Here is a 14,272-nt window from a genome sequence, read left to right as displayed (position 1 = left end):
GGCTCCCTGCTCCTTGGGAGCCTGCTTCTCCCTCTGCCTCTCTCTCTGTCTCTCATGAATAAATAAATAAAATCTTTAAAAAAAAAAAATTTAAGTGTTTTATAAGATATAAATATCTATATGGGAGTGGCATTTGGTGTTCTTTCCTGGCAAAAACTATATATTTTTATATTTATTTTTATTTTTTTCAAAAGCTCTGTGTTCTTAGTTGATAATTCCAGTCTCTGTCCTTTTAACCTAGAAAAGGAATCTCTTGTTGGCATTTGAAGCAACTGAAAGTGTAGGCATCAAACCCAGCCTGGTAAGTATCCTGTTTTATGTCCTTGTGATACTTGATTCTACTTATAGGAGAAAGAACTTTATGGCATCTACTGAACAATTTCTTACAAAGCATTAAAATCCACGGGGCGCCTGGGTGGCTCAGTCGTTAAGCATCTGCCTTCGGCTCAGGTCATGGTCCCCGGGTCCTGGGATCGAGTCCCGCATCGGGCTCCCTGCTCCGCGGGAAGCCTGCTTCTCCCTCTCCCACTCCCCCTGCTTGTGTTCCATCTCTCGCTGTGTCTCTCTCTGTCAAATAAATAAAATCTTTAAAAAGAAGAAAAAAAGAATAGAGCTACCCTACAACCCAGCAATTGCACTACTAGGTATTTACCCCAAAGATACAGACGTAGTGAAAAGAAGGGGCATCTGCACCCCAATGTTCATAGCAATGTCCACGACAGCCAAACTGTGGAAGGAGCTGAGATGCCCTGCAACAGTTGAATGGATAAAGAAGATGTTGTCTATATACACAATGGAATATTATTCAGCCATCAGAAACGATGAATACCCACCATTTGCATCGACATGGATGGACCTGGAGGGGATTATGTTAAGTGAAGTAAGTCAAGCAGAAAGACAATTATCATATGGTTTCACTCATATGTGGAACATAAGCACTAGCACGGAGGACCATAGGGGAAAGGGGGGGGAAATCCAAAGGGGGAGAAATCAGAGAGGGAGATGAACCATGAGAGATTATGGACCCTGAGAAGCAATCTGGGGGTTTCAGAGGGGAGGAGGGTGGGGGGAGGGGGTAACAGGGTGATGGGTATTGAGGAGGGCACGTGCTGTGATGAGCACTGGGTGTTATACTTAACTAATGAATCACTGAACACTATATCAAAAACTAATTATGGGGGCACCTGGGTGGCTCAGTCGTTGGTCGTCTGCCTTCAGCTCAGGTCATGATTCCAGGTCCTGGGATCAAGCCCCGCGTTGGGCTCCCTGCTCCGCGGGAAGCCTGCCTCTCCCTCTCCCACTTCCCCTGCTTGCGTTCCCTCTCTCGCTGTGTCTCTCTCTGTCAAATCTTTAAAAAAAAAAACACATTAAAATCCATTTGCTAAAGATCTGTTTCTCATGATCCCAAATATGAAAATATTACTGGGGCACCTGGGTGGCTCAGTCGGTTCAGCATCTGACTTGATCTCAGCTCAGGTCTCAATTCTCAGGGCTGTGAGTTCAAGCCCCGCATTGGGCTATGCACTGGGTGTGGAGCCTCTTTCAAAAAAAAAAATTTTTTTTTTAATTCAGTTGTCTAGCCACATATGATTTAGAGTTTTTTCAAAGATTTCATTGTGGATAAATTTCATATCTGGAAGCACAGTGGACTGCATTATTAAAGCCCTGTTGTTCAAGTCACCTAGAAATCTGGATGAAATGTAATTATAAAAATATCAACACATAGGTGTGGTCAGAAGAAAGAATGGGAGATGGCCAGATGTCAGAAATTCAAAGAGAAGTGAAAACCAGAGCCACGAGGCATAAACTAAGACTGGCAAGCCTCAGAAGTGGGCCTGGGAGTGCTGGTAGAGGGCTCATAGTAAAAGGCTCCCTAATGGGTATAGGTTTTATTTAATGCCCACACAGGAACAAGAGACAAGGTGCTGAGCTCCCGTAGACAGAACATTAGTACTGAGACCCTTGCACAAAACCCAAGGTCACAAAATGATGTTCTTCTTAGCGAAGGGGAAAATAAACAGCTCTACCCGCCAGTCAAGGGAAGTGATACAGAAGCTTGGTTTCCACCTTAGATTGTGTGTGTGTGTGGCCAAAAAAAGGAAAATCTGCAAGAAAAGAAAACTGGGCCAGATGAGGTTTGGAGTTCAAATTTATATCTGTGCTGTAAGAAGCCCCTAGTTTATACTATCTGAGGCACAAATCTTCTGGGCTCGTGGTACAATGGCCACTGAAAATACATTCACAATCCAAAATTACAAAACACTCAAGAAAATGATCTAGTTGAGCTAATCAGCAGATAGAGCAAACAAGAGGATCAGCTACCAGAATGTGGGATAATAAAATAATAAGAGACTACAAAAGACTATGTTTAAACATATTAAAGAGGTAAAAGAGGAAATAAAAATCATAAGGACCGTGGTACTATTAAAAAAAAGATTTGGAAAAAGAATCAAATGAAACTAGTAGAAATAAAAATTAGAAATTAAAAAAGCCCCTCGGATTGAAAAACTGATTAGATATAGCAGAAGAGAGAACTACTGAGCTGGAAAATAGAACTAAGGAGATTATCCAGAACATGAAACAGACATTTAAAAAGTGGAAAATATAATAGAGGGATTGTATTAGTATGTATTCAAATTCAAGAAATGGGGGGATGCCTGCGTGGTTCAGTCTGTCGGGTGTTCAACTCTTGATTTTGGCTCAGGTCAAGATCTCAGGGTCATGAGACCCCCTCTGCCCTTACCCCCCCACACACACACACACTCATGTACATGTGTGTGCTCTCTCTCAAATAAATAAATAAATCTTTTTTAAAAAAAGACAAATTCAAGAAATGGAAAACCCAACTAATAGTTGCTTCAACCATAAAGCTGTTAATTTTATTTTTTTTAATGAGAAGTCCAGAAGTAGTTTCAGGATTGGTTCACTGTTCAGTATTGTAATCAAGGACTCCAGAGTGTGTCTTATCTACACTCCACCATCTTTAATCTGTTGGCTCTTTGTCCCCATGTCCTCTGTGGTTGAACATGGCTGCCGTGCTCCAGACATCATTCCCATCTGCTGGACAGGAAGGAGAGGGAAAGGATAGAACAAGTGCCTCATATCTTCCCCCTTTGACAAGGAAATCAAAAGGCTTCCCAGAGCCCCTCAGTTCATTGGCAGTACTCTTGTTACATGGTCACCCCAGCTGTGAGGGAATTTGAGAAAGTAAGCAATTTATATTCTCCATTCTCTTTAGCAGGAAGCCTACAAGGGATAGACAGGTTGGGAATAACTATTAGATTAACCAACTGATAGTGTCTGTTACAGAGCTTAAGCGAATGGAAGATAAAACCAGACAATTTCTAAGTCCCATGGCCAATGGGAATTCCAGAAGAAGAGGAAAGAAAGAATGGGAGAGAGAATATTTGAAGAAATGGTGCCTGAAGTTTTTCCAGAATGATGAAAGACCATAGGTTCTTAATGAACCTCAAACAAGATGAATCATGCAAAATACCTACCCAGACACATCATAACAGAACTGCATAAAAAGTAAAGAGAAGACAGATAATCTATAAATAATTTCTACTAACTAATAATAAAAACACAACTTAGTAGAAAATTATCAAAGGCTAGAATAGGCAAACCACGAGTGGCTCATAAACATTTAAAAAGATGTTCAGTCTCATCAGTGATTGGGAAAATCCAAATGGAAGTCACAGTGAGCCACAGGTCTGTAACCCTCAGAGGATGTGGGGAATCTGAGAAATGAAAAAGCAAAAGTCCAGCTGTCATAGAAACGTCAGTACTATGAACAGTGTTACACCAATATGTTTAAAACAGAATGAGCAATTTTCTAAAGAAATGTAAATATATTTCTTCAAATACTAAATGTATTTCTCCAAAACTCACTCAAAACGAAATAGAACTTTATCCATTAAAGAAATCAAATTCATTGTTTAAAAATGTAGTCATGCATGCAAAAAATCCCAGTAAGTCCAAATTCTATGAAACTTTTAAAGAAACAGATGTCCCTGTCACATAAATAAGAGGCTAGAGAATTTAGAAAGGAGGTGACACACATGTCTGGCCAAGATGGAGTAAAAAGAGCCTGATTTATCTTCCCTTCTGAAACACTGAACAGCTAACAAGTAACAACAGATAATTAAACATAAGGAATCCAAGAAAAAAAATGAGAACTTGGTAGACAATAGTATACACAGAATATGTTTTTCTTTGTCGTGTTACAGCTAACATTTGCTTCTTTTTTAATTTAACGTTTTTTCCCTATATTTTATCTGACATAAGGCAGGAGTTAGTGAAAGCTAGGAATGAGATCATCTTGTTGAACCAATTGTCAGAGCCAGCAGTTTCATTTTTACAGATGTCTGTGAGGAGATACTGTGAGACAAGCATAATAATTAATCTCAAAAGCATTTAGGGATGTTTGTGAGCAATTTAACTAACTTGTGCCACCAACAAAACAGAAACTTCCTACATTATGAAATTTGCTTTGCCGTACCTTGATGTGGATTGAAAAATAGTTCTTAATTACACAGGATACTTCTAAAATATATACAGTCAGAACTGGCAGCAGTAATAACCCCAGGTCTTTGATCAAAGTCTATTGGAAGATTAGTGAGGGGAAAAAATTCACTTACAGGTGCAGATCCAAGTAAATACAGGTTTCTGGGTGTGGCATATTAGCAAGGATGAGATTATTTTTTAAGTGAAAGCTTGACATGTTCTCCCAATTTTAGAATGCATTCCTTTTTGGCCACAGTGTGACAGAGAGGTTTAGCCCATCCTATCACAAGTGTGAGCAACTCCTCACAGAAAGAATTGGTGAGAGAGGACAGGTAATATCATGGCCGTTACTGGAAGAACAGCCAGAATGTGTGTCCTCCGAGCGTTGGTGTGTTTCTGTCCTGGTGAAGGGAACACCCTCGTGCTGAATCATATAGTCTGTGAGGGTGTTGCCTGCAGAGTAAGCCACCCAAACAGTCACCACACACAGAGATCAGGACGGGGAGGTCTTTACAACTCTGGATTTTAAGAGGGCATCAGAATGATTCCTTAGGCATAACTGAGCTTGCTCTGCTGTACAAACTTTATGAGGGCTACTTAGAGTTGATTTGAGTTTAATAGTATGAAAAATATTTTTTCGTGTTGACTATGCGCCAAGCATTTTCTTTTTTTGTTGTTTTTTAAGATTTTATTTATTTATTTAGAGAGAGCAAGCACATGCAAGCAGGGGGAGGGGAAGAGAGAGAGGGAGAAAGAGAGAGAAGCAGACTCCATGCCGAGCGCAGAGCCCAACGCGGGACTCGATCTTGCAACCCTGAGATCATGACCTGAGCTGAAATTAGGAATCGGACACTTAACCAACTGAGCCACCAGGCGCCCCCAGGCATTTTCCATGTGTTGACTCATTGAGCCCTCTCAGGAATCCTGTGGAGACAGATGCTCCTGTAGGTGGGACACTGAGGCAGGTGCAGTTCCATAAAAGGTCACACATTAGTGAATAGCACAGGCAAGAGTCAAGCAGGCAGGCCTTCTCCAGAGCCCACATCTTACCTCCTCCATGACCCTGCATCCAGGACAGCCATGCCCACCTTTTGGGCTCTTAATGCACAATTTACTCATAGTACTACATAGCTCATGCAGCATTACATTGTAATTTATCTGATTATAGGACTTATCTCCATCCCCCCAAGACCATGAGCTCCCAAGGGCAGGAAGCCTTATCTTTTTTTTTTTCAATTATTCTTATTGTGGTAAAATAGATATAACATGATCTGAGCGTCTGTCACTTGGTCAATACCACACTATCCTGATTCATACAACTTGATAGATCATGAAATCAAGTCTTCCAACCTTATTCTTCTTTTTAGAATTTCTTTGGTTGTCCTAGTACCTTTGCTTTATAAATTATAGAATCAGTTTGTCAATATTTACTCCCCCCCCCCAAAAAAAAAAGCTTGCTGGGATTTTGATTGGGATTGTGTTGTATCCATAGATCAGATTGGGAAGAATTGACATTTTTGTCAATACTCAGTCTTCCTATCCATGAACATACAATACTCTTCATTTATTTAGAGCGGCTTGATTTTTTCCATCATTGCTTTGTAGTTTTCTGCATATAGTGTTTTATAAACAAGTTTTTTGCATATATATCCTTTTTTAAAATTTAATGCCATTTAAATGGTTTGGTTTGGTTTCCCATTTCAGTTATTCATTGATGGCATATAATAGGAAAGCTATTGACTGAGATCTTGCTAGACTTGCATATTAGTTCCAATGGGTTTTTTGGTGGACTGGAGTTTTTTACATGGACAATCATGTTGTCTGCAAATAAAGACAGGTTTAGTCCTGCCTTTCCAGTCTGTATGCCTTTTGTTTCTTTTTCTTGCCTTATTGCATTAACTAGAACTTCTGGTACAGTGTTGAGTAGGAAAGGCGAGAGAAGACATGCTTGCCTTGTTCTTTTCTCCTGATCTTAGTGGGAAAGTGTTCAGTCCCTCACCATTAAGTTTGAGGTCAGCTGTTGGTTTTTGTATGTTATCTTCTATTTTTCTAGCTTTGGGGGAGTTTTTATCATGAATAGTTGTTGAATTTTGTAAACAGGCATACCCCACTCATGTTTCACTGTATTGAGCTTCACAGATACTGCATTTTTTGTGTGTGGCAATCCTGCATCCAGCAAGTCTGTCACCTCCATTTTGCCAACAGCACGTGTTCACTTTGTGTCTCTGTGTCACATTTTGGAAATTCTTGGGATTATTATTTATAATAAATTTATTATTATTTTATTTGTGATGGTGCTGTGTCATCAGTGATTACACCTTGCTGAAAGCTTAAATGATGGTTAGCATTTTTTTAGCAATAAAATTTTTTTTTAAAGATTTTATTTATTTATTTGAGAGAGAGAGAATGAGAGAGAGAGAACACATGAGAGGGGATAGGGTCAGAGGACGAAGCAGACTCCCTGCCGAGCAGGGAGCCCGATGCGGGACTCGATCCCAGGACTCCAGGATCACGACCTGAGCCGAAGGCAGTTGCTTAACCGACTGAGCCACCCAGGCGCCCTAAAATATTTTTTAATTAAGGCTGGGGGCACCAACCCCCCCCAGGCTGTCGAAAATCTCTGTATAACTTTTGACTCCCCAGAAACTTTGCTAATATCCTACTGTTGAGCAGAAGCTTTACTGACAATGTAAACAATCGATTAACAAATATTTTTTTATGTTTTGTATATTACATACTATATTCGTAAAGTAAGGTAGAGGAAAAATATGTTTTTCTTATTTTTTTAAGATTTTTTTTTTATTATTCATGAGAGAGAGAGAGGCAGAGACAGAGGGAGAAGCAGGCTCCCCGCTGAGCGGGGAGCCCGATGCGGAGCTCGATCCCAGGACCCCGGGATCATGACCTGAGCCGAAGGCAGAGGCTTAACCGACTCAGCCACCCAGGCGCCCAAGGAAAAATATATTATTAAGAAAATCATAAGGAAGAGAAAATATACATATAGTACCATACTCTATTTATCAAAAAAAACCCACACATGAGTGAGTCCGCACGGTTCAAGCTTGTGTTGTGCGAGAGTCAAATGTACCTTGTTGGGCTTTTTTAGACATACATCATTGCACACATGTTAGACTGCCGTATAGTGAAAACGTAACTTTCATGCACCGGAAACTCAAAAAATTCATTTGACTCGTTTATGCTGTGTTTGCTTTACTGTGGCGGGTCTGGAACCGAACCCACAAATATCTTCCAGGTACGTGTGTAAATGCTTTTTCTGCATCTGTTGATACGATCATATGATTTTTCTTATTAAGTCTGCTCATATGAGTAACACTGATGGATGTTGAGCCTGTGTGGCATTCCTGACGTGGACCCCGCTTGATCCTGATTCAATTTGCTAATGTTTGTTAAGGATTTTTGTGTCTGTGTCCATGTGGGAAGTGGGGAGCTTTCTCGCCATGTTTCTGTCTGCTTTGGTATTAGGGCGATGCTGGCTTCACAGAATGAGTGAGGAGGTGTGCCTCCTCTTCTGTTTTCTGGAAGAGAGTGTGGAGAATTGGTATTATTTCTTCCTTGAGTATTTGGCAGAATTTTCCAGTGAAACCATCTGGGCCTGGTTCTTTCTATCTTGAAAGGTTTTCAGCCACTAATACACATAAATGTCATGCGGCCTCAGATTTGGAGACGCTCCCTCCTCCTGAAACACGCTATAGTATTTCTTCAGATATGTTCGGGTGTGATGTTGACAATGGACCAAAATGGTTTTAATGTTACTGTTGTCAGATTCAGGCATGATGAGATAGTCTGAGTAGAGCTGTGAATATTGATCGGACTCCCGCGTCCTCTCCGAGACAGAAGACACATCCTTGCCATTGCTAAGCTGGTCATTTTTTCAGCACAATCAAGAAGCAAAACTCGTGGGGCGCCTGGGTGGCTCAGTTGGTTAAGCGACTGCCTTCGGCTCAGGTCACGATCCTGGAGTCCCGGGATCGAGTCCCGCATCGGGCTCCCTGCTCGGCAGGGAGTCTGCTTCTCCCTCTGACCCTCCTCCCTCTCATGCTCTCTGTCTCTCATTCTCTCTGTCTCAAAATAAATAAATAAAATTCTTTAAAAAAAAAAAAAAAGAAGCAAAACTCGTAAAAGATATTTAGGTGTCGTAGAAACAAAATAAATGGCCGGTTACAGGTCACATTTCTGTCACCACCCAAGAACAGATATGCTAAGTAAGTTCAACCTTGCTTTTCCACCACATCCCTGCTCCTGGCTTTACATCAGAGTCCTTTCCTACTGTTCTCTCGTGAACACAAAAGAATCCAAATTCAATCCCCAAGTGAATTATTTAATATGTTCTGCGGCAGACATTTTGGGAACAGTTGACTGGCTGCTTGATAGAGAGCAGCCAGCCCTCCTGCCTGTCATGCTCTGGTCTCCACTGTCTCCTTGCTGATCACCTACGAAACTAGGGGAGAAAGAGCAACAACAACAACAAACGTTAAATGGTCTAACACTTAATCCTGATAAGACAGTGGTTGCATGTTCAGTTGGTTCAGGGCTTTTGTGGTCATCCCACTCGTGAGAATTCATCTCAAGCCATGAATTCAACAACACGCCACAAAGATGCTTACCGCAAAGTCTGTAACGTGAAGAAGTGAACACAGGCTACACGTCGCATTAGATGTCATGTCGATTGTGGGGCAGCCATTCCTTGGACCGTGAGCCTTAACTGCTGTGACAGCCAGCGACACAGTACATTCACTTGTCAAGTTGTGTATGGAGAACGTTAAGTGAAAAAGCACAATGCGGGGGACACCTGGGCGGCTCAGTCGGTTAGGCGTCTGCCTTCAGCTCAGGTCGTGGTCCCAGGGTCCTGGGATCGAGTCCCGCATCGGGCTCCCTTGCTCAGTGGGGAGTCTGCTTCTCCCTCTGCCTGGCACTCCCCCTGCTTGTGCTCTCTCTCTCTCTGACAAATAAATAAATTAATTTAAAAAAAAAGAAAAAGAAAAGAAAAGCCATAGGGGCGCCTGGGCGGCTCAGCCGCTTGAGCGTCCGACTCGATTTCAGCTCAGGTCATGATCTCAGGCTCCTGGGATCGAGCCTGCTTGAGATTCTCTCTCTCCCTCTCCTTCTGCCCCTCCCACCACCCCCCTAAAAAAAATAATAAAATAAAAGCACAGAGCACACGCTAGTACATCCACGTGATGGAAGTGTGGGAGAACAAAGGTGCACATTCCAATATAACTTAGAAAAATGGAAATCATCCTATGATAATGGAGTTATGGATGACTTTCTCTTTACAAAATTTTTTTAATGCTGTCATGTTATTAAGATGAAAGGGGGGGTGCCTGGGTGGCTCAGTTGGTTAAGCGACTGCCTTCGGCTCAGGTCATGATCCTGGAGTCCCTGGATCGAGTCCTGCATCAGGCTCCCTGCTCGGCAGGGAGTCTGCTTCTCCTTCTGGCCCTCCCCCCTCTCATGTGCTCTCTCTCATTCTCTCTCTCTCAAATAAATAAATAAAATCTTTAAAAAAAAAAAGATGAAAGGGGCAGGAAGTCATGCCTAATGTTTTTTAAAGGGGACAGTATCTCGGGATGCCCTGGTGGCTCAGTCGGTTAGGCATCTCCCTTCAGCTTGGGTTGTGATCCTGGGGTCCTGGGACCCAGTCCCACGTCGGGCTCCCTGCTCAGCGGGGAGTCTGCTTCTCCCTCTCCCTCTGCCCCTCCCCGCCTCATGCTCTCTCTCACTATCCTCTCTCAAATAAATAAAATCTTTAAAAAAAATTTTTTTTAAGGGATGGCATCTCTTTATTAAATAGGAATAAAACACTTTTAACTTAAATCACATTTAACAGCACTTCAGTGTTGCCTACACCTTCTGTCCAAGCAGGTGGAGGAGGGTTTCTAGGCAACACCAGCCCCAACCTGCAGCCAAGCCCCTTTGTGGGAAGGTCGGGGGCGGTCTGTGGTGTCCCCAGCGTGACCTCTTCTTTTCTCCTGCAGGAGCTCAGTGAGATGCTGTACACAGACCGGCCCGACTGGCAGAGCGTGATGCAGTACGTGGCCCAGATCTACAAGTACTTTGAGACGTAAAGCCCAGGGGCCCGAGAGACACCGCCCACCCCGGCCTGCAGCTGGTCCTCGAAGCACCTGGTCACTTTCCACAGGCCCTGCTCCATCCACCACCGCCACAGCGCTCCATCCAGGGGGACCAACACGCAAACAAGAAACGGAGCGGAGTTCCGCCGCACATCCGCTTTAAATCCAGATGCATTTGGAGTGTCAGCTGGGGAAGCTTTGCTCCCTGCATGGGCCTCTGTCCTTCAGCCCAGGCTCCCTCCACGAGAACCCAGTAGGACATCTCAGGTCACGCAGTGCAACTTCACCCGTGAGCTGCCGGGATCCACCACCAACAGCACTTCCAAAGCAGTCATCTTTTCACTAAAAACCCGGGCTCCTGCCTTTAGAAAAACTCTGCCCTTGCCACCGCCCACCCCCTCCAAAAAAGAAACACACAGCAAAATGCAAAAAGACAAACATTTCGGTCTCGCACCGCCTGGAAACCCACGAGCCCTTCTTTTTGCGGAAACGTGCTTGCGTGCTAGACAATAGTTGTGACACCTAGAACTTGATCACGCTTTTTAGATCTCGCTGTCACTGATTGGAATCTCTGGATGGAGGAGAAGAGGTGTGAGAATACAAAGCAGCCCCTGGGTCGCTGGGGGCGGTGTCTCTCCGTGGGGTGGTCCGCAGACAGAAGTGTGCATCTGTGTGCTTGCACATGCTCACGCTCAGAACCTCCGTGCTGAAAGGGAGACGTCAGCCACTGTCGCCCCCTCCCTTTGTGTGTCGTCGTCCCCTCTCCCCCCCCTTCATTCCCATTGCCCTTCATGAAAGCCCACACACATTCGGCCCGGTGCAGAACGGTCCTCCCTTGCCCACCCAGGTCTTCGTGTGTTTGCACACACAGGCCGAAGAGGTGTGTATGTTTGGGGATACCAGGCAGACAGCAAATGTGAACACTATTTCAACTCTGGACTTGGGTTTTAGTGCCCCATCAGGCCCTTCGCATTTGCAGGGCCAAAGCAAGCCCTGAGGGGTGGGCAGAGATGGCTCCACGTCTGCTCTCTTGTAAGGGCCGACAGCAGAGCTCCCGCCAGAACAGCCCCGGAGGGAGAGGGGGCTCAGAAGTGCAAGTGGGCACCCCAGGCAGGTGCTCGTGGTGGGCACGTGGATGCACGTTGCGTAGCCCATGAAGGTGTGGCTCCCCTGGGCAGTCAGGTGACTCGTCAGCACCAAAGGGCTGCGCTATCCTCTGTCACTGGCAGTTACGGGATGGCTGCTTGGCGGCCCAGGCCCTGTCCCGGAAGAGGCATGTGTTAGCCCCTCCCTCCGGACCACCTCGGGAGAGGCGGCTGCTGGGCTCTGCGGAGGGTCCATCCCTCCTTCTCAAGCCTCCACCCATTGCCTGCTGAGGGTTCTCCTTTGTGGCTCCAGGTCAGAACCTTCCGGGGAGCTGGTTCAAAGCACACACCCCTGGCCTGCCCCATCCGTTGAATCAGAGCATCTGGAACAACGGGAGCGGGGATCTAGTCTGTATATTTTCAGAGTTCCCCTGACAACCCCTGAGAGGAGAGACCGCCTTTGATCTCGCTCCCCAGGGTGGGGCCGTGAGCACAGCTTGGGACTGGGCAGTTTGGTAAAGGTGACCCCCCCCACACTCAGTGGCTCCTTTGTTTTCACATGGGAGTCAGAGGCACAGTCTGAACAAATTTAATTTACTCCTTCCTGATGCACATATCCAAATGGAAAGTACTCCCGTTGTGTTGCTTCACGTGTCTGTCCTTTGTTGACATAACTGATGAGTTTTCATTACCCCGGAGCTTCTGCCTTGCTCTCCATTGCAGTGGGGGGAGGTAATATCCCGAGGAGTTGGGTTGAACTGTCGGTCTATGTGTTTAATCTGGATTTACTGCAGGGTTTGTGTGGGAGAGGCAGTTGAGGTGCTTGGGATACCTGGAGGGGGTGTTCAGCGTTATTGGCACCCTGTTTTTAGTGATTACTGTAAATGAGTCAGATGATCCAGCTCTCGGCCAAGCAGTGTCATGCACTGTGGTCGTGGTGCTCTTTCCCCTCGCCCTACACTGAGCCTGCTCCCTTTAGGGGAAAAAGAAGGAAAGAAATGTCCTATAAAAGAAAGGTCATGTGCCATTTATTTTTATAACTCAAAGAAGCTCCTTGGCTACCATTTTCTTTGCCAGTGGGCATGCTTCTAGAAGGGGAAGCATGTGTCCTGCTCATAGAAACACAAGTGGTGTTAGGGGCCCGTCTGGCCCTCCCTGCCGGGTCCCGGGAGAGGGACTGAAGGTGGCTGGGCTGCAGGACCAGGCCTTCCAGCACTTAGGGGACCTGGCGGTCGGGGGGATGCTGTCCGGGCCCTGGGGCTGGGCCACAGGATGGGGTTTTCAGATCCATTTTTAGCCAGAGCGCTCCAAGCACAAGGTGAACGTGGAAAATTGATCAATTGAGAAAACAAGGTCGCGTCAGCCAATTGTACCATTTCCAGTTTTCTGTCCTGAGGCTTGCAATATCCACTTTTGTTCTCATCTCCCTTCAGCCAGTAGTCATTTAAAGTCATGTAGTGGTTCTGCAGATCCCCCCCCCCCTTTTTTTAATGCATTGTTCTTCTAGAAAAGATAGATGCAAAATGCCAGGCCCAAAAGAACGGAGTTTTTTAAAGACCTAGAGAGAGGTCCATGGTTTTCATCATTGTGAGATCTTCCATGGACAGGAGCTCTGTTGGCTGAGGGTTAGCACCATGGCCCTGCTCCCCAGGGTTCTTGTTTTGAGGAACCCGGCAAACACCCACTTCTCTTGTCCTATTCCTTCTTGCTTCAGAAATGAGGTTAGTCTCTGGTTTTCGTTCTTCATTCAGCTATTGTTTTGGAGCTTTTGTTGAGACCATCCGAAGCATCCCAAAGCAATTAGCCATCTGGAGGTGACGAATATCTGCAGGATTCTCTTCCCCCAGACAACACTGGCCATTTCTCTGAAGCTTCTTCTCCCACTTCCCCATGGGGGGGGTGGAGGGCAGGTGTCCCACTGGCCTGTGGAAGGAGGGGACTCGGGCCCTTCTCTGCACAACCACTTGCCAAATCCAGCTGCAGCTTCTCCCATTCCCAAGCTTGCGTGCCATTTTGAGATGAGCCACCAAGGACATGCAGTAAGAGATATAGAGCTTAGCTACCTTTTTAAAAAAGTATTTTTAATATCTCCTTTGCCCAAGCTCCCTGGGTGTTTCACTTTTCTTGACCCAGGTTAGACTTTGGCTAAGTCTGGAACATCCTCCGTAGCTCCCTAATTTTAACTACATTAGTTGGATGCAGTTGATACATCTGTGGCCTCGTTCCTACAAGAGCACATCCAGGACGTGACACGCCAACATGGATGTATTTAACTATTAACATGGAGAAGTGTATGATGTATGACTGTGTAATATTTCTAATAAATATATTTTGTTTCGGTCTGATTGTGAATTTTTCCCAGTGACGTTTACTGTTACTCCTTTGTCAGAATGCCTAAGCCTCCATTCCAACTAGCACCTTCTCGTCTTTTATTCCTCGTTAGGCCGTGATGCCCACTGAGCTGCTCTTGCCGGCGGCGTTACTGGAAGTTTCCGGAAAGGACTGGGGTCCCGATGGCTTTTCCGCCTCCTCGCATTCACAGCCCTCTTGCTGGGACTGCGGTCACTTGGGCGAGTGACCGTTCAGGGC

At 45.0% G+C, this 14,272-nt stretch overlaps 1 protein-coding gene across 1 annotated transcript in view; it reads left to right on the top strand.

Annotated features, from left to right (window-relative positions):
• Positions 1-14,024, top strand: part of SPECC1 (sperm antigen with calponin homology and coiled-coil domains 1) — a 193,944-nt gene extending 179,920 nt beyond the window's left edge. Inside the window, exons 13-14 of the mRNA XM_034989683.1 lie at positions 242-301; positions 10,503-14,024. Coding sequence (XP_034845574.1) covers positions 242-301; positions 10,503-10,592 — 150 coding nt within the window. The 3' untranslated portion in view covers positions 10,593-14,024. The remainder of the gene's footprint in view (positions 1-241; positions 302-10,502) is intronic.
• Positions 14,025-14,272: the final 248 nt, after the last annotated feature.

Source organism: Mirounga leonina, unplaced genomic scaffold (genome assembly GCF_011800145.1).
Source record: "Mirounga leonina isolate KUSES-001 unplaced genomic scaffold, KU_Mleo_1.0 Mir_488, whole genome shotgun sequence".
In the NCBI taxonomy this organism is placed as follows: Eukaryota; Metazoa; Chordata; class Mammalia; order Carnivora; family Phocidae; genus Mirounga; species Mirounga leonina.
Note: the sequence above shows the minus strand (reverse complement) of the source record. Positions and strands in the feature narration are given on the sequence as shown.